General features: G+C 39.7%; 1 protein-coding gene across 2 annotated transcripts; it reads left to right on the forward strand.

Annotated features, from left to right (window-relative positions):
* Positions 1 to 15,371: 15,371 nt before the first annotated feature.
* On the forward strand, positions 15,372 to 22,853 carry LOC139366237 (arrestin 3b, retinal (X-arrestin)). Of its 2 annotated transcripts, XM_071103496.1 has the most exons (16): positions 15,372 to 15,446; positions 16,511 to 16,544; positions 17,579 to 17,609; positions 17,837 to 17,897; positions 17,993 to 18,037; positions 18,147 to 18,340; positions 18,579 to 18,638; positions 18,724 to 18,800; positions 18,924 to 19,059; positions 19,189 to 19,273; positions 19,359 to 19,431; positions 19,592 to 19,729; positions 19,859 to 19,966; positions 21,510 to 21,563; positions 21,731 to 21,760; positions 22,179 to 22,853. In XM_071103496.1, the coding sequence occupies exons 2-15, from the start codon at positions 16,537 to 16,539 to the stop codon at positions 21,741 to 21,743; spliced, it is 1,083 nt and encodes a 360-aa protein (XP_070959597.1). In that variant the 5' UTR covers positions 15,372 to 15,446; positions 16,511 to 16,536; the 3' UTR covers positions 21,744 to 21,760; positions 22,179 to 22,853. The 2 variants fall into 2 exon arrangements, with proteins under 2 accessions (XP_070959597.1, XP_070959596.1); XM_071103495.1 differs by lacking the exon at positions 21,731 to 21,760.
* Positions 22,854 to 24,240: the final 1,387 nt, after the last annotated feature.

A 24,240-nucleotide genomic window follows, 5' to 3' on the forward strand; every position in this document is an offset into this window, starting at 1 on the left:
CCTCTGTTTATTACAGGCCTAATCCCATCTCACAACTTTCCAAAGGCCACAAACCAGTCATTGTTGTTGCTCCCTGTAGCTTTTTCTTATAGGAGGTCAGTGACTGCTGACTCACCCATTCCAAACCCTCACCCACCCCCAAATCTAAAACCTTACTGCTGTCCCTGAGGTAGTCTGTTCTTACAGCTCTGTTGTGTTTCTCAACAGATAATAAGTGGGTCAGAAGAGGGTACACAGCAAACATGGCCCCGTTTGGATATTTGGTGGGCAAGGTAGATAGGGGCTAGCCCGCAGCAATCCCACACCAGCCCAGTGTCGTTCCAGTTTAAGTGTTCTGTTGTGTGATGTCAACATAAAGGTTTATCTTGTACACAGTCTGCAAAAAGGCTTAGATAAGTGCATGTGACATATGAGAACGTTTTAAGTTAAGGGCAGCCTACATGGTCCAGTGTTTTAACCTGCATTGAGCCAACATCGTACCAATGTGGGCAGCCTACATGGTCCAGTGTTTTAACCTGCATTGGGCCAACATCGTGCCAATGTGGGCAGCCTACATGGTCCAGTGTTTTAATCCGCATTGGGCCAACATCGTACCAATGTGGGCAGCCTACATGGTCCAGTGTTTTAACCCGCATTGGGCCAACATCGTACCAATGTGGGCAGCCTACATGGTCCAGTGTTTTAACCCGCATTGGGCCAACATCGTACCAATGTGGGCAGCCTACATGGTCCAGTGTTTTAACCCGCATTGGGCCAACATCGTACCAATGTGGGCAGCCTACATGGTCCAGTGTTTTAACCCGCATTGGGCCAACATCGTACCAATGTGGGCAGCCTACATGGTCCAGTGTTTTAACCCGCATTGGGCCAACATCGTACCAATGTGGGCAGCCTACATGGGTCCAGTGTTTTAACCCGCATTGGGCCAACATCGTACCAATGTGGGCAGCCTACATGGTCCAGTGTTTTAACCCGCATTGGGCCAACATCGTGCCAATGTGGGCAGCCTACATGGTCCAGTGTTTTAACCCGCATTGGGCCAACATCGTGCCAATGTGGGCAGCCTACATGGTCCAGTGTTTTAACCTTCATTGGGCCAACATCGTACCAATGTGGGCAGCCTACATGGTCCAGTGTTTTAACCCGCATTGGGCCAACATCATGCCAATGTGGGCAGCCTACATGGTCCAGTGTTTTAACCTGCATTGGGCCAACATCGTGCCAATGTGGGCAGCCTACATGGTCCAGTGTTTTAACCCGCATTGGGCCAACATCGTGCCAATGTGGGCAGCCTACATGGTCCAGTGTTTTAACCCGCATTGGGCCAACATCGTACCAATGTGGGCAGCCTACATGGTCCAGTGTTTTAACCCGCATTGGGACAACATCGTACCAATGTGGGCAGCCTACATGGTCCAGTGTTTTAACCCGCATTGGGCCAACATCGTACCAATGTGGGCAGCCTACATGGTCCAGTGTTTTAACCCGCATTGGGCCAACATCGTACCAATGTGGGCTGCCTACATGGTCCAGTGTTTTAATTTGCATTGGGCCAACATCGTACCAATGTGGGTAGGCTACATGGGTCCAGTGTTTTAACCCGCATTAGGCCAACATCGTGCCAATGTGGGTAGGCTACATGGGTCCAGTGTTTTAACCCGCATTAGGCCCACCTCGTGCCAATGTGGACATGTTTGCTGGGTAGTGATTTAGCACACAGACTCCTGTCATCCCTATGGCCCTTGCAGACTCTGTACTGCCTCCTTCTATACTGCAGGTATAGTGAGGAGATATTTGCTTAGAATCATATGTATATTGTATAATATTGTTTAATACTAATTGATCATACAGTTTAAATTTGGGACAGGCCAGGTTTTGTTTTGTGCTCATTTTGCTAACAATTTCACTCACATTTGGAGTTGGGTTCAGCACATCATTAGCATTTTGTATGTGGTCATTTCAATTGGTGTAAAAAATAAAGGTTCATTCCCGAACACACAGACAGCATGCTCTGCTCCTGTCTTATTATAACCCTGGGCTCATCCCATTACTGATGCTGTCCATTCAATTACCAGGGATGCTATGTTTATGCAAGCGCTGAATTACACAGAAATATCTGACAGAAAACCTTCCCTTTCTGGTAACTTAGTTATCTGCTTTCACTTATCTGCTGTCTCTCAGTTCTACACTGATGGAGGGAGCCTAGCTATCTCAGGGAAGCTGTCTACATAATAAAATAGAGGCATCAGACTTTTTTTTGCCCTGTCACTTCTCCAAATCTGGTATTCTTCATCTTTAATCTGATCATTTAGCGACACCGTATAGCACATAGCTAATACCTGCCTGCCCATAGAAATATGGTCAATGATGGCGTGATGGGTGGAATGCCAGCCATTTTGAGTGTACCCATGCCAGGAAGTAAATCGTTTCTATGTGCCTGCCCATCACCACTGAGAAACCATGGGAGGTCACGAACATATGAACATCATGGCTGATTAAGTTACTTACTTTAGTTGGGTGACTATACAGTGTATCAATATAGCGTATAGGTCAATATACAGTCAACACAGAGCGCTGCACCACAACTGTTTGAACTGGTCATTTTTTAGATGATAATATTTTCTAAAATCACATATTTCTGCTTCAGCCAGACACGTTAGTCTCCTTTCATATCGATGTCCATCTCCCCCTCAGTGTCTCTGACTCTCCACGTCACTTGGTGTGGCTTTTATAACCCTGCATGGTGCAGTACTGGTGTGTTATAACTGGTACCGGTTTCGCCACTGGTCTGGGACAATGATTAAGTTATTTATTGTGTATCTATATATAGTTTCAGCCACATGGGGGCTAAATGGGAGAGAGCTTAGCTGTAAGGGGATTAGATGAAGACATAAGCTATTTTGTGATCTCATCCTTCAGCTGAAACTGTCAGATGAACACCCAGGAAAGTAATTGAATAACAAAGGAAGAGGCCTGGAAATAGATGGAATTTATTAACCCTGGACAAAGCTTATATTTTTTTTACCGTAATCACGCGACATACATCTTTTGTCACCTGCTAAAAATAGGAGATAAATATGAAATACATATTGATTGAATTGATTGGTGTAATGCATACTTACAATGCAAAGTATGGACCATACAGTACCAAAAGCACATGGCGATTTCATCCCAGTCCACCCATTGACTGTTCTTAGATTCACAGTGTCTAAAAGCAGGGCTAAGCCCAGTTAAACCCAGTGTGAATGTGTGAAGAGAAGTGATTTGCTATACACTTATAGCATCTTAGGCTTTCCTTGAGGAGTGGAGAATCAGGTTGCCAGAAGAGCAAGGCATAAGAGGCTTACTGATAAGACACATCTAATGATTGCACACAGACACTGTTGTCCTGGCTTCTCATGTGACCTCATGAGTCCAAACAATGTATCTGATCGATAAAGAAGTCACACACTGGATAGGATATCAATATCTGGAATTGCCTATCTTGCTTTATTGTCATGGGACGCAAGGAACATTTGCTTTAACCTTTCATTCCAGATATTATTTATCAGGGATCTTTAGAACTGACACGAGGGACTGAGTATAATCCCAAAAAACTATTGTAGAATAGCAAGGATTTCACCAACTTGGACAGGACATGTGATGTGCCCATTTGAAATACATGAATCTGTCACCTGTATAGAGCTCGCCAACTCGTAGTCCTAAAAACCAGAAATGAGTTACCTCTGGTTCATTCAGCCACTCCTATGGGGGAAATGAATTGGGAAAGAATAGGGTTTTTGGAATAAGCGCCGAAAATAAGGTCTGAGGTAAACACAAGCTTAGGAGATCTTATACCTTTTGTTCTATGAGATAATATCAGTTAACATGAAGTTTATGAATTATGAAGCCTTTACATGCTTTTTCTGATTACATAAATGCTTTAAAATTCACAAAAAGTGACAAACTGATTAAGATTATCTCAGAACAAAACGTATAAAATCTCCTAAGCCTGTGTTTACCACAGACTTTCTTTTCAGAGTTTATTCAAAACCCCTACAAAAACTCCATTCATTTCGCTATAGGCTTGAATGAACTATAGCGGAGTTAGTGGCTACAGTAATATGCCATTACCATTGCTCTCTATTGGCAATCGATGTGCTGTAGTATGTTTACAATGGCAGCCTCGGTCAGGTCTAGACAGTGTACTCGGACCAGCTCATTTCATGCAGATTTGAACCTGTTTACATTGCACTATCCAATTTAATTTATGCATTAGCAAAATCTCCTACAATAGCTTTACTACTTGCCACTTACGGAGTGAACTTCAGAAGGTTTAGCATGTATAACAGTGTGTCTATGTACATGAAGTTGTATTGAATTTGTTAGGACAGCCATTGGATACAGGGGAGAGCACAGAGGCAGAAGTGGCATGTGTTAATCTGACCTCAACTCAGATTAGGGGACCAGTACATCGTCATGTTAATCTCCTCTCCCAGTGATTAGCTACACTGGTTTAGATTTATACACTGGTTTAGATGTATACACTGCTTTAGATGTATACACTGGTTTAGATTTATACACTGGTTTAGATGTATACACTACTTTAGATGTATACACTGGTTTAGATTTATACACTGGTTTAGATTTATACACTGGTTTAGATGTATACACTACTTTAGATGTATACACTGGTTTAGATGTATACACTGGTTTAGATTTATACACTGGTTTAGATGTATACACTGCTTTAGATGTATACACTGGTTTAAATGTATACACTGCTTTAGATTTATATTATGGTATCAATATTAGTCAAAAATATATCATTCCTAAAACAGTATTCACTTTACCACAGACCTGACCAATAAACACTGAGATACAGGAATGAGGAAGTGTTGGTTCCTTTTAGGTAGCGTACACAGAGCAGATGTTCATTGTTCCGCCACATTATTTTTACATTTGACATTTTTGTCATTTAGCATCTTTGATCAGTAGAGCAATACGGTGTACTATCAGAATGACTATAAGGCAGACGTTACAATAAGATAGAATCCTCCTTATATGGATAGCCGTATAAGCTACACTAGAGTCATACTCAAATCAAAATAACCTAATCATGCTCACTGCAGACACAGTGGAACCCAAAATTAACTTTTTTAGAGGAATAAGCTTCATTGTTTGTGTTGTGTAAACGGAACACCTGAATGAAACTAAAGATGTGCCTGCTGCTTTCTCTGCTGCAGTGCACATTGCCACATCATCTTTCCTGGAGTACCAGGTGTCTTTCAAGGAAGTGTACAGTGCATATAAATAGAATCATTCTATTTTTATGCTACAGTGATGTGTGTAGTAGCAGAAGAGGTAGTGAGGCCACTGAGGAGGAGTACAGGAGACAGGTATTAACGTTCCCAGTTACCCTTGGTTAACCCTCGGCCGGCCTTCTCTTGAACATCTCATGATCTGGTGATGTAATCTGGTCGGCGCCTCTGCCTGGGTACGCTTAAAGGAGATCCCACTCTTTCTGACGCATGAATGGCAGCAGGCAGGGCCGTGCCACGGTGCCAGCAGAGGGATCGCTCAAGATCCACTGCGAAATTAGATGTCCTTCCAGGTAAGCAGGACGTCAGGAGATGATGTCAAAATGGCCACTAGGGGCAACAGTGAGCGCTATTAACATTTGCATTGATATTTATTATGGATCCCCATTAGCTGCTGCCAAAGTAGCAGCTACTCTTCCTGGGGTCCAGCAAAATGTAGGCAGTTTATACCATTTTAAAAACATTACAATACATTCAGAGATTTCACAACACACTGTGTGCCCTCAGGCCCCTACTCCACCACTACCACATATCTACAGTACTAAATCCATGTGCATGTATAGTGCGTATGTTATCGTGTGTGTGTGTGTGTGTGTGTCAATATTTGTGTTGTTTCACAGTCCCCGCTGTTCCATAAGGTGTTTTTTTTAATCTGTTTTTTAAATCTAATTTTACTGCTTGCATCAGTTACTTGACAGCTCCGTACATTCAACATGTCAATACCTCTCTTAAATAAAAGTAGTGATTAAGTCAATCTCTCCTCCACTTTCAGCCAGGAGAGATTGACATGCATATTATTAATATTAGCTCTCTGTGTACATCCAAGGGCTAGCCCGCTTGCCCTGTTCTGAGACAATTGCACATTTCCTAAGTCCTTTTTTGTGGACTGAACAGTAGTCAAGGTGCCACAAAACTAGGGCCTGTAGGACCTGCCTTGTTGATAGTGTTGTTAAGAAGACAGAGCATCGCTTTATTATAGACAGACTTCTCCCCATCTTAGCTACTACTGCATCAATATGTTTTGACCAGGACAGTTTAAAATCTAGGGTTACTCCAAGCAGTTTAGTCATCTCAACTTGCTCAATTTCCACATGATTTATTACAAGATTTAGTTGAGGTTTAGAGTTTAGTGAGTGTTTTGTTCCAAATAAAATGCTTTAGGTTTTATAAATATTTAGGGCTAACTTATTCCTTTCCACCCACTCTGAAACTAACTGCAGCTCTTTGTTGAGTGTTGCAGTCATTTCAGTCACTGTAGTAGCTGACGTGTATAGTGTAGAGTCATCCGCATACATAGACACTCTGGCTTTACTCAAAGTCAGTGGCATGTCATTAGTAAAAATTGATAAAAGCAAGGGGCCTAAACAGCTACCCTGGGGAATTCCTGATTCTAACTGGATTATATTTGAGTTCTGTTAGACTAGTAACTCTTTATCCACATTATAGCAGGGGGTGTAAAGCCATAACACATACGTTTTTCCAACAGCAGACTATGATCTATAATGTCAAAAGCTGCACTGAAGTCTAACAAGACAGTCCCCACAATCATGTTATCATCAATTTCAATCATTCCAATCATCAGTGATTGTTGATTGCTTATTGATTGCTTGTTGAGTGTCCTTCCCTATAAGCATACTGAAATTCTGTTGTCAATCACGGTACTCCATTTTGTTTGTTTATGTTTTTTCTGTCGGCCTTAGCCGCACTCAGGCTCTGTGTGTAGTTAATCCGACCCTCTCTGCCTAGTCAACGCCATTTTACCTGCTGTTGTTGTGCTAGCTGATTAGCTGTTGTTGTCTCACCTACTGTTTTAGCTAGCTCTCCCAATCAACACCTGTGATTACTGTATGCCTCGCTGTATGTCTCTCTCAAATGTCAATATGCCTAGTATACAGTGCCTTGCGAAAGTATTCGGCCCCCTTGAACTTTGAGACCTTTTGCCACATTTCAGGCTTCAAACATAAAGATATAAAACTGTATTTTTTTGTGAAGAATCAACAACAAGTGGGACACAATCATGAATTGGAACGACATTTATTGGATATTTCAAACTTTTTTAACAAATTAAAAACTGAAAAATTGGGCGTGCAAAATTATTCAGCCTTGCCAAGGCTTTCGACTCTGTCAATCACCATATTCTTATCGGCAGACTCAGTAGCCTCGGTTTTTCTGATGACTGCCTTGCCTGGTTCACCAACTACTTTGCAGACAGAGTTCAGTGTGTCAAATCGGAGGGCATGCTGTCCGGTCCTCTGGCAGTCTCTATGGAGGTGCCACAGGGTTCAATTCTCGGGCCGACTCTTTTCTCTGTATATATCAATGATTCAATGATTCCCTGATCCACCTCTACGCAGACGACACCATTCTATATACTTCCGGCCCGTCCTTGGACACTGTGCTATCTAACCTCCAAACGAGCTTCAATGCCATACAACACTCCTTCCATGGCCTCCAACTGCTCTTAAACGCTAGTAAAACCAAATGCATGCTTTTCAACCGTTGGCTGCCTGCACCCGCACGCCCGACTAGTATCACCACCCTGGATGGTTCCGACCTAGAATATGTGGACATCTTTAAGTACCTAGGTGTCTGGCTAGACTGTAAACTCTCCTTCCAGACTCATATCAAACATCTCCAATCTAAAATCAAATCTAGAGTCGGCTTTCTATTCCGCAACAAAGACTCCTTCACTCACGCCGCCAAACTTACCCTAGTAAAACTGACTATCCTACCGATCCTCGATTTTGGCGATGTCATCTACAAAATAGCTTCCAACACTCTACTCAGCAAACTGGATGCAGTTTATCACAGTGCCGTCCGTTTTGTTACTAAAGCACCTTATACCACCCACCACTGCGACCTGTATGCTCTAGTCGGCTGGCCCTCGCTACATATTCGTCGCCAGACCCACTGGCTCCAGGTCATCTACAAGTCCATGCTAGGTAAAGCTCCGCATTATCTCAGTTCACTGGTCACGATGGCAACACCCACCCGTAGCACGCGCTCCAGCAGGTGTATCTCACTGATCATCCCTAAAGCCAACACCTCATTTGGCCGCCTTTCGTTTCAGTTCTTTGCTTCCTGTGACTGGAACAAATTGCAAAAATTGCTGAAGTTGGAGACTTTTATCTCCCTCACCAATTTCAAACATCTGCTATCTGAGCAGCTAACCGATCGCTGCAGCTGTACATAGTCTATCGGTAAATAGCCCACCCAATTTTACCTACCTCATCCCCATACTGTTTTTATTTACTTACTTTTCTGCTCTTTTGCACACCAATATCTCTACCTGTACATGACCATCTGATCATTTATCACTCCAGTGTTAATCTGCAAAATTGTAATTATTTGCCTACCTCCTCATGCCTTTTGCACACAATGTATATAGACTATTTTTTTTCTACAGTGTTATTGACTTGTTAATTGTTTACTCCATGTGTAACTCTGTGTTGTTGTCTGTTCACACTGCTATGCTTTATCTTGGCCAGGTCGCAGTTGCAAATGAGAACTTGTTCTCAACTAGCCTACCTGGTTAAATAAATGTGAAATAAAAAATAAAAATACCGTAAAATAGCATTGTATCTGGTCAAACACAATTTTTTCCAGAAGTTTACTAAGGGTTGGTAGCATGCTGTTTGGTTGGCTATTTGAGCCAGTAAAGGGGGCTTTACTATTCTTGGGTAGAGGAATGACTTCAGCTTCCCTCCAGGCCTGAGGGCACACACTTTCTAGTAGGCTTAAATTGAAGATATGGCAAATAGGAGTGGCAATATCGTCTGCTACTATCCTCAGTAATTTTCCATCCAGATTGTCAGTCCCCAGTAGCTTGTCATTGTTGCTTGGGTTTTATTAGGGCGTTGTGGATGTGAATGGTAAATATGTGTAAGCCACATGCTCCAGCTCCGAGGGTTGTGTGTTCAATCCCAGTGCAAGGTGTTGGTTTTCTTTGAACCCTATCCCAAACCTGAACCCTTAACCATTCAGTTCGCCGTGGAGTTGATTGACATTTAGGGACAAGGGTTTGGATGTCTGACTCTGCAGAGAGACTGTGAGAGCTTGTTGAGGCCAGATATCATTCAATCTAGCTACCTGAGTGTCACCATCTGTCTTGTGTGAATTTGGACAGAGATTGCTATTACAGACTGTGCATTTAAGTGGAAATGACAACCAATACAAGGAAAGATCATAAAAGTAGGGGTCTCCACATAATAGTGGAAAGGATATCAGTACTGGTTTAAACCCTATCTGACAACCATTGTATCACTGATGTCAACCATTATATCAATGGTGTCAAACATGTATGAATACAATAGAGATGTTCATGTTGACCTACCTACACCATCAAGAGTCAGAGGGATCATTTGGAGAGACCCCATAATCTCCTTGTCACGTTGAGTGCTGCACCATTGGAGTCAACAGATCAATTCACATTTCGCTGTGCCAGCCATCTGCACAAGACTTGGGCTGAACAACCATCTGTCGTCCTGGCAACAACACGAACCAAAACACAAGCCCTAATACCACTTTACACCATGTCTAACCCATACAAGAGGGACATTTTTATTTATTATTACTGTCTTAATAAACAAACACATTAACGTAACATATCATACATCTGCCCACATTCTTGATGCATTGATAACTTTTATATGATAATATATGTTCAAAGCTTTACTTCTTATTAGGTTAAACAAAACCAGACTGAACAAAAGTCCACCTTTTGGTGGAATAAACAGACCATCCACTTGAGAGAACATTGTTCCTGGTTGGCTTTACCAGCTAATCAGAAATAGCAATCCAGACCGTGCTGTTTCTTAGTTCCCCTTTGAAACACTGGTGAGCCATTTATTTGTGGAGACAGGACTGTGCACAATGAAAGAGTTAAGTAACATAACCACATGAAAGAGTTTTAATGACATAACCACATAAAAGAGTTTTAGTGGGGGCCTCGAGTGCATCGCAGTGCTAGCTGTGCCACTAGAGATTCTGGATTCTAGTCCAGGCTCTGTCGCAGCAGGCTGCGATCGGGAGACCCTTGGGGCGGCGCACAATTGGCCCAGCCAATGTGTACAGTGTTTCCTACGACACATTGGTGTGGCTGGCTTCCGAGGTAAGTGGGCATTGTGTCAAGAAGCATTGCGGCTTGGTTGGGTGGTGTTTCGGAGGACGCACGGCTCTCGACCTTTGCCTCTCCATAGTCTGTACTGGAGTTGCAGTGATGAGACCAGACTGTATCTACCAATTGGATACCACGAAATTGGGGTGAAAAGGGGGTAAAAAAATAGGAAAAAGTTAAGTAACATAACCACATGAAAGAGTTTTATTAACTTAAGTAACATAACCACATGAAAGAGTTTTATTAACATAACCACATCAGAGAGTTAAGTAACATAACCACATGAGATAGTTATTAAGTAACATAACCACATGAGATAGTTATTAAGTAACACAACCACATGAGATAGTTATTAAGTAACATAACCACATGAGAGAGTTTTATTAACATAAACATGAGAGAGTTAAGTAACATAACCACATTAAAGAGTTTTATTAACATAACCACATGAAAGAGTTTTTGTGACATAAACATGAGAGAGTTAAGTAACATAACCACATTAAAGAGTTAAGTAACATAACCATATGAAAGAGTTAAGTAACATAACCACATTAAAGAGTTAAGTAACATAACCACATTAAAGAGTTAATTAACATAACCACATTAAAGAGTTAAGTAACATAACCACATTAAAGAGTTAAGTAACATAACCACATTAAAGAGTTTTATTAACATAACCACATTAAAGAGTTAAGTAACATAACCACATTAAAGAGTTAATTAACATAACCACATTAAAGAGTTAAGTAACATAACCACATTAAAGAGTTAATTAACATAACCACATTAAAGAGTTAATTAACATAACCACATTAAAGAGTTAAGTAACATAACCACATTAAAGAGTTAATTAACATAACCACATTAAAGAGTTAAGTAACATAACCATATGAAAGAGTTAAGTAACATAATCACATTAAAGAGTTAAGTAACATAACCACATTAAAGAGTTAAGTAACATAACCACATTAAAGAGTTAAGTAACATAACCACATTAAAGAGTTTTATTAACATAACCACATTAAAGAGTTAAGTAACATAACCACATTAAAGAGTTAAGTAACATAACCACATTAAAGAGTTAAGTAACATAATCACATTAAAGAGTTAAGTAACATAACCACATTAAAGAGTTAATTAAGAAACATAACCACATTAAAGAGTTAAGTAACATAACCACATTAAAGAGTTAATTAAGTAACATAACCACATTAAAGAGTTAAGTAACATAACCACATTAAAGAGTTAAGTAACATAACCACATGAAAGAGTTAAGTAACATAATCACATTAAAGAGTTAAGTAACATAATCACATTAAAGAGTTAAGTAACATAACCACATTAAAGAGTTAAGTAACATAACCACATTAAAGAGTTAAGTAACATAACCACATTAAAGAGTTAAGTAACATAATCACATTAAAGAGTTAAGTAACATAACCACATGAGAGAGTTTTATTAACATAACCACATGAAAGAGTTGTATTAACATAACCACATTAAAGAGTTAAGTAACATAACCACATTAAAGAGTTAAGTAACATAACCACATTAAAGAGTTAAGTAACATAACCACATTAAAGAGTTAAGTAACATAACCACATTAAAGAGTTAAGTAACATAACCACATTAAAGAGTTAAGTAACATAACCACATTAAAGAGTTAAGTAACATAACCACATTAAAGAGTTTTATTAACATAACCACATTAAAGAGTTAAGTAACATAACCACATTAAAGAGTTAAGTAACATAACCACATTAAAGAGTTAAGTAACATAACCACATTAAAGAGTTAAGTAACATAACCACATTAAAGAGTTAAGTAACATAACCACATTAAAGAGTTAAGTAACATAACCACATTAAAGAGTTAATTAAGTAACATAACCACATTAAAGAGTTAAGTAACATAACCACATTAAAGAGTTAAGTAACATAACCACATGAAAGAGTTGTATTAACATAACCACATGAAAGAGTTAAGTAACATAACCACATGAAAGAGTTGTATTAACATAACCACATTAAAGAGTTAAGTAACATAACCACATTAAAGAGTTAAGTAACATAACCACATTAAAGAGTTAAGTAACATAACCACATTAAAGAGTTAAGTAACATAACCACATTAAAGAGTTAAGTAACATAACCACATTAAAGAGTTAAGTAACATAACCACATTAAAGAGTTAAGTAACATAATCACATTAAAGAGTTAAGTAACATAACCACATTAAAGAGTTAAGTAACATAACCATATGAAAGAGTTAAGAAACATAACCACATTAAAGAGTTAAGAAACATAACCACATTAAAGAGTTAAGTAACATAACCACATTAAAGAGTTAATTAAGAAACATAACCACATTAAAGAGTTAATTAAGAAACATAACCACATTAAAGAGTTAAGAAACATAACCACATTAAAGAGTTAAGTAACATAACCACATTAAAGAGTTAAGTAACATAACCACATTAAAGAGTTAAGTAACATAACCACATTAAAGAGTTAATTAACATAACCACATTAAAGAGTTAAGTAACATAACCACATTAAAGAGTTAAGTAACATAACCACATTAAAGAGTTAAGTAACATAACCACATTAAAGAGTTAAGTAACATAACCACATTAAAGAGTTAATTAACATAACCACATTAAAGAGTTAAGTAACATAACCACATTAAAGAGTTAAGTAACATAACCACATTAAAGAGTTAAGTAACATAACCACATTAAAGAGTTAAGTAACATAACCACATTAAAGAGTTAAGTAACATAACCACATTAAAGAGTTAAGTAACATAACCACATTAAAGAGTTAAGTAACATAACCACATTAAAGAGTTAAGTAACATAACCACATTAAAGAGTTTTAGAAACATTACCACATTAAAGAGTTAAGAAACATAACCACATTAAAGAGTTTTATTAACATAACCACATTAAAGAGTTAAGTAACATAACCACATTAAAGAGTTAAGTAACATAACCACATTAAAGAGTTAAGTAACATAACCACATTAAAGAGTTTTAGAAACATTACCACATTAAAGAGTTAAGAAACATAACCACATGAAAGAGTTGTATTAACATAACCACATTAAAGAGTTAAGTAACATAACCACATTAAAGAGTTAAGAAACATAACCACATTAAAGAGTTAAGTAACATAACCACATTAAAGAGTTAAGTAACATAACCACATGAGAGAGTTAAGTAACATAACCACATTAAAGAGTTAAGTAACATAACCACATTAAAGAGTTAAGTAACATAACCACATTAAAGAGTTAAGTAACATAACCACATTAAAGAGTTAATTAACATAACCACATTAAAGAGTTAAGTAACATAACCACATTAAAGAGTTAAGAAACATAACCACATTAAAGAGTTAAGTAACATAACCACATTAAAGAGTTTTATTAACATAACCACATTAAAGAGTTAAGTAACATAACCACATTAAAGAGTTAAGTAACATAATCACATTAAAGAGTTAAGTAACATAACCACATGAAAGAGTTAAGTAACATAACCACATTAAAGAGTTAAGTAACATAACCACATTAAAGAGTTAAGTAACATAATCACATTAAAGAGTTTTATTAACATAACCACATTAAAGAGTTAAGTAACATAACCACATGAAAGAGTTAAGTAACATAACCACATTAAAGAGTTAAGTAACATAACCACATTAAAGAGTTAAGTAACATAACCACATTAAAGAGTTTTATTAACATAACCACATTAAAGAGTTAAGTAACATAACCACATTAAAGAGTTAAGTAACATAATCACATTAAAGAGTTAAGTAACATAACCACATGAAAGAGTTAAGTAACATAACCACATTAAAGAGTTAAGTAACATAACCACATTAAAGAGTTAATTAAGTAACATAACCACATTAAAGAGTTAAGTAACATAACCACATTAAAGAGTTAAGTAACATAACCACATTAAAGAGTTAAGTAACATAACCACATTAAAGAGTTAAGTAACATAACCACATTAAAGAGTTAAGTAACATAACCACATTAAAGAGTTAAGTAACATAACCACATTAAAGAGTTAAGTAACATAACCACATTAAAGAGTTAAGTAACATAACCACATTAAAGAGTTAAGTAACATAACCACATTAAAGAGTTAAGTAACATAACCACATTAAAGAGTTAAGTAACATAACCACATTAAAGAGTTAAGTAACATAACCACATTAAAGAGTTTTATTAACATAACCACATTAAAGAGTTAAGTAACATAACCACATTAAAGAGTTAAGTAACATAACCACATTAAAGAGTTAAGTAACATAACCACATGAAAGAGTTTTAGTGACATAACCAGATGAAAAAGTTAAGTAAGAAAACCCCTATTTGGTACATAATTGTTTACTTAGTGGTTCATGATAAGATCTTAAACAGACACACAGACCGACACAGACAGATAAAGACAGATAAAGACAGACAAACAGACACAGAAAAACAGACAGGAAGACACAGACAGAAAGACAGACACATGGCCTGTATGCCACAAATACACACACTAGGGGGAAAGACTGGTACCCTTTTGGGCGGTGGCATCGCCAATGGTATTTTTATGCTTCTCTTCTGACTCATAGTGCAAGCCAAAGCACCACGGAGAATACAAGCCCAAAGTGGACTCAGAGAGCACAACTCTCCCACAGAAATGTAGACTGACAAGGGGCAAGACCCTTGTTACAATACATTTCCTGTAATCCAACCAAATGCCCTCTACTCTTCACACCCACTCATTCAACAACACATTACTCAGGAGCTGATCCCTTTAAGTCACCTACTCTGCTTATTTTTAACCCTGTTGTCTCTCCAAAACAGCAGCCAGCTAATTAATTAATAGGATTGGGCCTAAATGCAGTGTCCGGGGAAGCTGAGGGGAGGGTGGCGAGGTTGAGAGGTCGAGTTATAAGACCGGAGGACGGGAGGTGAAGGAGGCTCACAAACGCTCAGACAAAAGACACAGTCAGGACACTGAGGAGGTGAGTACACTACAAGCCCCGGCTGACCCTGCTTTACATCCACAGCATAGCCTACTGGGGAAAGATGACATCATGCATGGAGGATTATATCGTGCATGACACCATATCTTGTTTACATCTCAGAGAACTGTATCTGCATTTAAACCTGTATCATAAGTGATAACTATAATGCTGCTTTTAGGAATGACTGACTAGAACATATAGATGGGTATATATGGTATATAGGGTGTGCAGTGTAGCCTTCACTGCAAGGATGGAAACTAGTTTTCAGTTTGAGCATGCTTTAACTCTAATCGTGCTCAGGTTAGGGATGCACTAGAACAACAACCTATACTCTGGGGCTGCCTAGGGATGGAATTGTTCCCCTTGCCTTATTGTCATGGGATGGAATGAACATTTTGGCTAAATTTTTCATTGCAGATATACTGTATCTATGTAATGTTTTTAGAACTGACACTAGGCACAGAGTATAATGTTTTATTTATTGTAGACTAGGAAGGTTTTGACCAACTTCTACCACCTTTGAAGGGACAGGGCAGGTGATGTGCCCATTTGAAATATATTCATCCATCACCTGAATTGGCAATCATTGTAGTATGTTTCTATTGGCAGCCTTGGACAGGCTTAGACAGTGTACAGAGTTAAATCGGACCAGCTGAGATTTGAACAGCTTTAATACTTGCTGATAGGTTAAGGCCACTTATGGAGAACTTCAGACAACCTGGGAGGGTTAGCATCTTGAACCGTGTTTCTATGAAGTTGACTTGAATTTGTTACGACAGCCATTTGGGGGATTAATCTGACCTCAACTCAGATTAGGGGACCAGTGCATCGTTATGTTAATCTCCCCTCCTAGTGATTAGCTACACTGGTTTAGACAAATCAAAGACTCATTTGTTTGTTTTCTACTCCCTTTGTCCAGCTTCACCATATAACTAACTTGCGATCTCAGTTAGGAAAATGTTACAGTGCCTTTTCTGTTGTGTTGAGCTGTACTGTACTTGTTATTGTATTGTAATGCTGTCCCTTATTGGCTTATTAACCATTCGTTTCTACCTCTACAGACAACCTCATCCAATTCACCACAGACATGGCAAAGTGAGTATCTTTTAAATTTACCCATCAACTAACGATGGCTAATTTATAATAATAATAATTAGGTGGGTGCTTATATTTGTCCTATTTCACACATGTACAAGTGTGTATTAATACGGATGTGCGAATTGGAAATGAGTTATTTTGCACATCCCAACTCTCCCTGACACCTAACCTATAGCACATTGCCTAAGGCTATCAGGGCTGTGTGACACCTCTGGGGCTTTATGTTAAGAGGATCCAGATAAATCCTGATTAGGACGGATCATCTCTGGATTAGATCCGGAATAGAGCAGTTTAGAATTAACAGCCCAGAGCCTAGCATACGCAAGGAAAGACGCAAGTAAATAGGCAAGCGATGCACACTATATTGATGGTTAAACTGATATAAAAATAGGAGAAAAGGAATAGATAGGATTCTATTATTTATATAAAAAAATAATTTAAGAACAAATTCTTATTTACAATGACGGCCTACCCCGGCCAAACGACACTGGGCCAATTGTACGCCGCCCTATGGAACTCCCAATCACATCCGGATGTGATTTAGCCTGGATTCAAACCAGGGACTGTAGTGACGCCTCTTGCACTGAGATGCAGTGCCATAGACCGTTGCGCTACTCGGGAGACATTATGAGATATCGTTGGAAAACAACATATATGAGAAAATGAATATGCAAACCAAGTAATTGTCAACAACTCCTCAGTAGTGTTTCTGTTGTAACCAGATCAAAGCAAAGTGTAGGTCAGGTTCCCCTTCAGACAGATCTATGGTTGCATAAGTGTTATGTCAAGTTAGGTGGTTGTACCAGTAATGCCAGCGGCTACCATGCCACCCTGGGTCCTAATCCATCCCGAGCCTCAGTGGGAGGAGGGGGGGGGGAGTATAGGCCTCATCCTTTAACTGGAGCTGACAACAGGTCAGTTAGGGTAGGTCACTATAAATTAAGCAACGTACTGTCCGACCATGACACAGATTTGTTGAATCCAATCTAGAATCTAAACTCCTGACTCTTCCTATCACCCTCCCTCTGTAGAGTCTACAAGAAGACCAGCGGCAACGAATCAGTAAGAACCCACTTTGACATCATCACTGAGGGACACACTGGTCAGGGCCTGCTCTGATGCACTTATCACATAACAGAGCAGGAATCCATAGGCTTTCTCCAACAAAGCCAACCTATATGTATACAGCACTGCGATTCTTCAGGCTCCATCAAGATAACTGAGATTAGGCCTATCCATATGGTGTTGATGTCAGACAGGAAGTAACCTCTCGCTTTCCTTTTCCCTAGATTGCTCTCTACCTGGGGAAGAGAGACTTTGTGGACCATGTGGAGAGTGTTGACATCGTCGGTGTGTTATAAAGTTTTCTGAATATCTTTAGGCGTTACTGCCCTTTACAGAGTAGTGTACATGTGTGTGTGTTATATCTACATATTCTCTTGCAGATGGGGTGATCAAGGTGGACCCCGCTGAACTTGAAGGCAGGAAAGGTAACATTCAGTTGATTTCACTGTATCTATTGAACCCTGAAAACATGCATGAAGTCACATTCAACCAATCGAGGTTCAGTCTTAATACCGAAGCCCTATCTTTCTGCAGTATGGGTGTATCTGGCATGCGCCTTCCGTTATGGTAGTGACGACCTGGATGTGATCGGGCTGTCATTCAGAAAAGACATCTGGGTTAAAAGGATTCAGATCTACCCTGTTGTTGGCACCAATCCAGCCAACACCCCCATGCAGGAGGCCCTTCTGAAGAAATGTGGGGACCAAGGCCATCCCTTCACTTTCACTGTGAGTCTCACTGTGTTGCCTTCCATCTCATCCTTCACATGGCATCCCACAATATGTCAGTGCAGAGCTCACTGTTCAGCCACACAAAGTGTGATTACAGTCCACTCTCTTAGACGGTGTTGGAAACCACATCAGAGACTTTGTCACCATGGACATTCCCATTCAGGGAATGCACATACTAGACTGTTGGTTTGTATATATTCACATCTCATCACCTCTTCCTTCCTGTCCATTTCAGATTGATACCAACCTGCCATGCTCAGTCGGCCTTCAGCCCGCACCAGAGGATGCTGGCAAGGTACGTTAGTTTCTCTCTTTCTCTCGCTCTTTCAATCTCTCGTTTTAAACCTTTCATTAAAGACAAATGTTTTCTACCCCTGCAGTCTTGTGGTGTTGACTATGAGGTGAAAGCATACATCGCCAAGGAGGCAGATGACCCTGATGAGAAAATTAGCAAGAAGTATGTATTAGTGGAATGCCACCAATTTCACACAACTGTACAGTACATGCCAATTGCTGTGGCTAGGAATCAGATTATTGTGTATTCTGATGGTTTTCTCGCTCTCTTCCTCTCTCCTGTCAGGGACACTTGCCGTCTGATCATTCGTAAGATCCAGTTTGCCCCAGGCAAAGTGGGTGCTGGACCAAAGGCTGACATCAGCAAGAACTTCATGATGTCTGACAAGCCAGTCCACCTGGAGGCCTCCATAGAGAAGGAGGTAGGCCTGTAGACTTTTATTCTGTAAGCCTAGGAGAACATTGATTACTGTGCTAGTTTTCTATTGATGGGTCCTTCTGTATGATACCTTTTGATTTGAACATGTTTGCTTTCATTTGGTGACCTTCAGCTCTATTTCCATGGAGACCCAATCCCTGTAAATGTCAAAATCAACAATGAAACCACCAAAGTGGTGAAGAAAATCAAAATTACAGGTGAGTGGTTGTGACGCGAGTTCTCATTGCGTTTGTACATGTGTTTCAAATCTTGATTATGGCTGAAACATCTCTTTCTGACCAGTTGAGCAGACAACAGAGGTGTTGCTTTACCAGTCTGATAAATATTCCAAGACGGTTCTTACTGAGGAATTTGCGTAAGTCAAGAACGCATTCATTCCGTTACTACTGCAATCTAGAATTACTAAGCCTTATGTCTATCTTACCCCAATACTCAACTCAAACAATAATAAAATATATTTGTATTTTCACTGTTGGTGGATCACAACTTCCTGTTTGTGTGGTCATCCTGTGCAGGGAGGAAATAAAAGGTGAATCCACCCTGGAGAAGACGTTCACGGTAATTCCTCTGCTGTCCAACAACAAAGAGAAGCGTGGTCTGGCCGTGGACGGCAGACTAAAGGATGAGGATACCAACCTGGCTTCCACCACAATGTGAGTCAGTGGGTTCCCCAAGACATAGCTCAACCACACCCTCCTCTCCTTCTGTAGATGATTAAAAAACATTTACTGAATTGAAATGCCTGAGGTAACCCATCCTTGTCCTGTTCTCCCCTCTCCTAGCATCCGTCCTGGCATGGATAAAGGAATGCAGGGAATCATGGTCTCTTACAAAATCAAGGTGAACCTCTTGGTCTCCAGCGGAGGCCTCTTGGGAGGCCTAACAGCCAGGTGAGAACTGGAGTTGATATATGACATGCATGTATATACTGAATAAAAATATAAACGCAACATGGAAAGTATTGGTCCCGTTTCATGAGCTGAAAGAAAAGATCCCAGAAATTAACCATATGCATAAAAAGTGTATTTCTCTCAAATGTTGTGCACAAATTTGTTTACATCCCTGTAAGTGAGCATTTCTCATTTGCCAAGATAATCCATCAGCCTGACAGGTGTGGCATATCAAGATGCTGATTAAACAGCATTTTCATTACACAGGTGCATTTTGTGCTGGGTACAATAAAAAGCCACTCTAAAATGTGCAGTTTTGTTACACAAGACAATGCCTCAGATGTCTCCAAGGTTGAGGGAGAGTGCAGTTGGAATGTCCGCCAGAGAATTGAGTTAATTTCTCTACCAATGTTGTTTTAGAGAATTTGGCAGTACGTCCAACCGGCTTTAACAACCACAGACCATGTGTAATCACGCCAGCCCAGGACCTCCATCTGATTTCTTCACCTGCAGGATTGTCTGACACTAGTCACCCGGACAACTGACGAAACTGAGTTTGCACAACCAAAGAATTCCTGCACAAACTGTCAGAAACAGTCTCAGGGAAGCTCATTTACGTGCTCGTCGTCCTCACCAGGGTCTTGACTTGACTGCAGTTCGGCGTTGTAACCGACTTCAGTGGGCAAATGCTCAGCTTCCATGAAGTGTGCTCTTCACCGATGACTCCGAGGCAGGCACTGTAAACGGGCAGATGGCAGACAGCGTGTATGGCATTGTATGGGTGAGCGGTTTGCTGATGTCAACATTGTGAACAAAGTGCCCCATGGTGGCGGTGGGGTTATGGTATGTGCAGGCATAAGTTACGGACAATGAACACAATTGTAATTTGAATGCACGGAGATACTGTGACGAGATCCTGAGGCCCATTGCCTTACCATTCATCCGCCGCCATCACCGCATGTTTCAGCATGATAGTGCACAGCCCCATGTCGTAAGGATCTGTACACAATTACTGGACGCTGAAAATGTCCCAGTTCTTCCATGGCCTGCATACTCACCAGAAATGTCGCCCACTGAGTATGTTTGGGATGCTCTGGATCGACGTGTACGGCAGCGTGTTCCAGTTCCCCCCCCAATATCCAGCAACTTTGCACAGCGATTGATTAAGAGTAGGACAACATTCCACAGGCCACAATCAACAGCCTGATCAACTCTATGTGAAGGAGATGTGTCGCGCTGCATGAGGCAAATAGTGGTCACAACATACTGGCTGGTTTTCTGATCCACGCCCGTATCCTACCTTTTCTTAAGGTTTCTGTGACCAACTGATCGATATCTTTATTCCCAGTCATGTGAAATCCATACATTAGGCCTTAATTTATTGTTCAATTGACTGATTTCCTTACATGAACTGTAAGTCAGTAAAATCTTTGAAATCGTTGCGTTTATATTTTTCTTCAGTGTATATACATACTGTGTCAGTGAGGCATTGTTGGACAGATTATGTTGCCCACTGACAATGTAAATGTTTGTTTCGCCACAGTGATGTCGGAGTAGAAGTCCCCTTGGTATTGATGTCCCCCAAACCCGCAGATGTGTAAGTACAACTCTACTATGTGGTTTATCAGTGTGACATGGCTGATTAATGTGTGACGATATTCTGGCATGCGTGACTATTTCAGTTTTTTTCCAATGATTCAATATTTTCCAATTGTTTCCATAAGAATTCTGATCCTATGTGTTTGTGCGTTTCTTGAACTACAGCCCAGTGGAGTAAATGCCTCTGTAGTGCAGGTGAGGTCACTCCCAATGTAACATGTTTTAGGCTCGATGTTCACTTCAAGGGATGCAAAAGCTATATTTGGCAACAATGGGGAAAGGGTTGACTGTTGCATGGGAAATAAATGTTTTGCGTTGTTGCCCATAGGAGATGCAATCAAGGTATAGAATTACACCAGCCTTAGCTCTTAAGTAAAGAAGTGCACAATGTATCCTCTTGCTATGCTAAAGTATTGTGTTGCAAAATGAACACATACTTGGATAAATATGCCAATTAAAGATGATAGCAATTCTACTGCAGCACAGTGCACAAGAGATCACGGTTTGATAGTGGACTCAAACGAAAGAAAAACAATTGAACAGAACAACTACATATTCAAGCAATTCCTTGTCAGATAGCTGATGTGATGATTGTCCATGTCTCCCCATCTAGAACGGATATCAAATTTGAGTAGATTCCTCAACAGAAGATGCAGAAGGGCAACAAGGAAGAGAAACCGCGACAGACAGCAGACTCAGACACACTATAAGGCCAACGGACGCCAGAGAAACTAAACACCAATAGGAAAACACAGAACACCCGAGACTATCATAACAATATGCATTATTTTTACTATCTTCCCACTGGGCACACAATGGTTGAATTAATGTTGTTCCCATGTCATTTCAACAAAATGACTTTGAACCAACGTGAAATGGACGTTCAATTGACGTTTGTGCCCAAACCTTACTTCAACATTAAATCTATTGATAAGGGCACATGCATTCTACACCAATCACACACACTGGGATGTTGTCATATCCCAGTTAGACGAGGGAGCTCAGAATCCCCTTTAACAAAGCACACAACACAATTCATTACTAGCCACTATAGGTCAACATGTAATTTATATAGTTTTAAATGTTTGCCTTTTACAAGTGAACTCTGCAATAAAGAATATATAATAACTTGTGCAACAAATTCTAAGCTATCTCAAAAGGAACAAACTTGTTTTAGTAGCGTTTGTGTTAAATGGATGGATGGGCGGTATGTTGGGACAAGACTGCAGGAACCTGATTGGCGCACTCTTATGACAACAGAAAAATATTAAAAGATGTTCACCTCCTACTTCCTGTGTCAAGTCTTCATGTGTATCTGCTCACTGTATTCTTCTGTTGGTTCACTGCTTCTTTCCTCTGATTAGCAATGCCCCACAGCCATCAGTCTCTCCATACCTTTCAAAGCAATAAGCTCTTGGATTTTGTCAACCTAAAAATCACCAAAGACTGATAAAGATAAACCAACATTCAACCACACCCCAAAATAATTAAGACCGCATGGCTCTGAAACAAATGACCGATGCAGCAACACCACACAGCCAATACACGCAGAGGACATTCAGGTACAAACTGAAACCAGGTACAAACAGGACTGGGGTGCTTTAAATATTTTACATGCTCCGTGCTAATTAGGGTCCCCTGGGAAACATGATTGCAAATTATGGTTACTACCGTGTCACACATGGCTAATGCAGTCACGTAGGCCCACAGCCTAATAATTTAGAACATTTAAACCATCACATGACATTTTACAACATATTGCTTGCAACAAAGAAAATTGTAAGCCTACAATCATGTGGCCCCTACACTTTCTTTTGAAAAATAGCGCCATCACCTGTCCATTACACACACAGAAATAAGAGGTATTGTTCCCAAGGTACAAAAATATCAAAATACACAATGTACCTTCAGAGGTACACATGATCTCACATACAGTTTGGTACCTTTTTAGGGTGCATGTGCAGATAATCTAGTATAATGGTACTTTTTTTTTGTACCCAATATTTTGAATATAAAAGTAAAATCACACTTTCAATGTACGGTGAAAGTATATTTCTGTTTCCCTGGGTACAAACATATTTTGTGTACCCACAACTCTTGACGGTACCGATCTGTACCTTTGCTTATCAGAAAAGCAATGTATTGAAGGTACAATGATACATTTTTGCCACCTTAACTGAACAGCTTTGTCACTGGGGTGGTACTCTAAAAAGGCAAATTTGTACCATAATCATATTTCCCAGCATACTCTACTGTAGGTAGACTTTTTAAAATCGTTTTTAATATCTGTTTTGCATGTACATTGATTGATTGATCAATCTTATGCTACACAAAGATAAATAACATCAATTAGTTAGATTTTTTGCACCCGTCAATGAAATGTCTGTTCCAGTTTTTAAATAGTTTATGTAGTGTCACAATGTTTCTAACCCTGGCAGTCATTCTGAATGCAGGTTGTGGGTGAACTGTTGGATAGCTTAACTCTGGCTGGATTCCGATAGGAATTACACATCACTTTGAAAGCCAACATAATGTGTTTTGCAGGTAAAGTTGAATAAATCAGCATAATGTGTTTTGCAGGTAAAGTTGAAAATTCACGTAACTTTCCCAGGTGTTCCAGAAAGCCTGTTTGGAAAATAAGGAGGAAATCCAGAATCCTTCAACCAGGATTTCTA

This window comes from Oncorhynchus clarkii, chromosome 14 (genome assembly GCF_045791955.1).
Source record: "Oncorhynchus clarkii lewisi isolate Uvic-CL-2024 chromosome 14, UVic_Ocla_1.0, whole genome shotgun sequence".
Taxonomy (NCBI): Eukaryota; Metazoa; Chordata; class Actinopteri; order Salmoniformes; family Salmonidae; genus Oncorhynchus; species Oncorhynchus clarkii.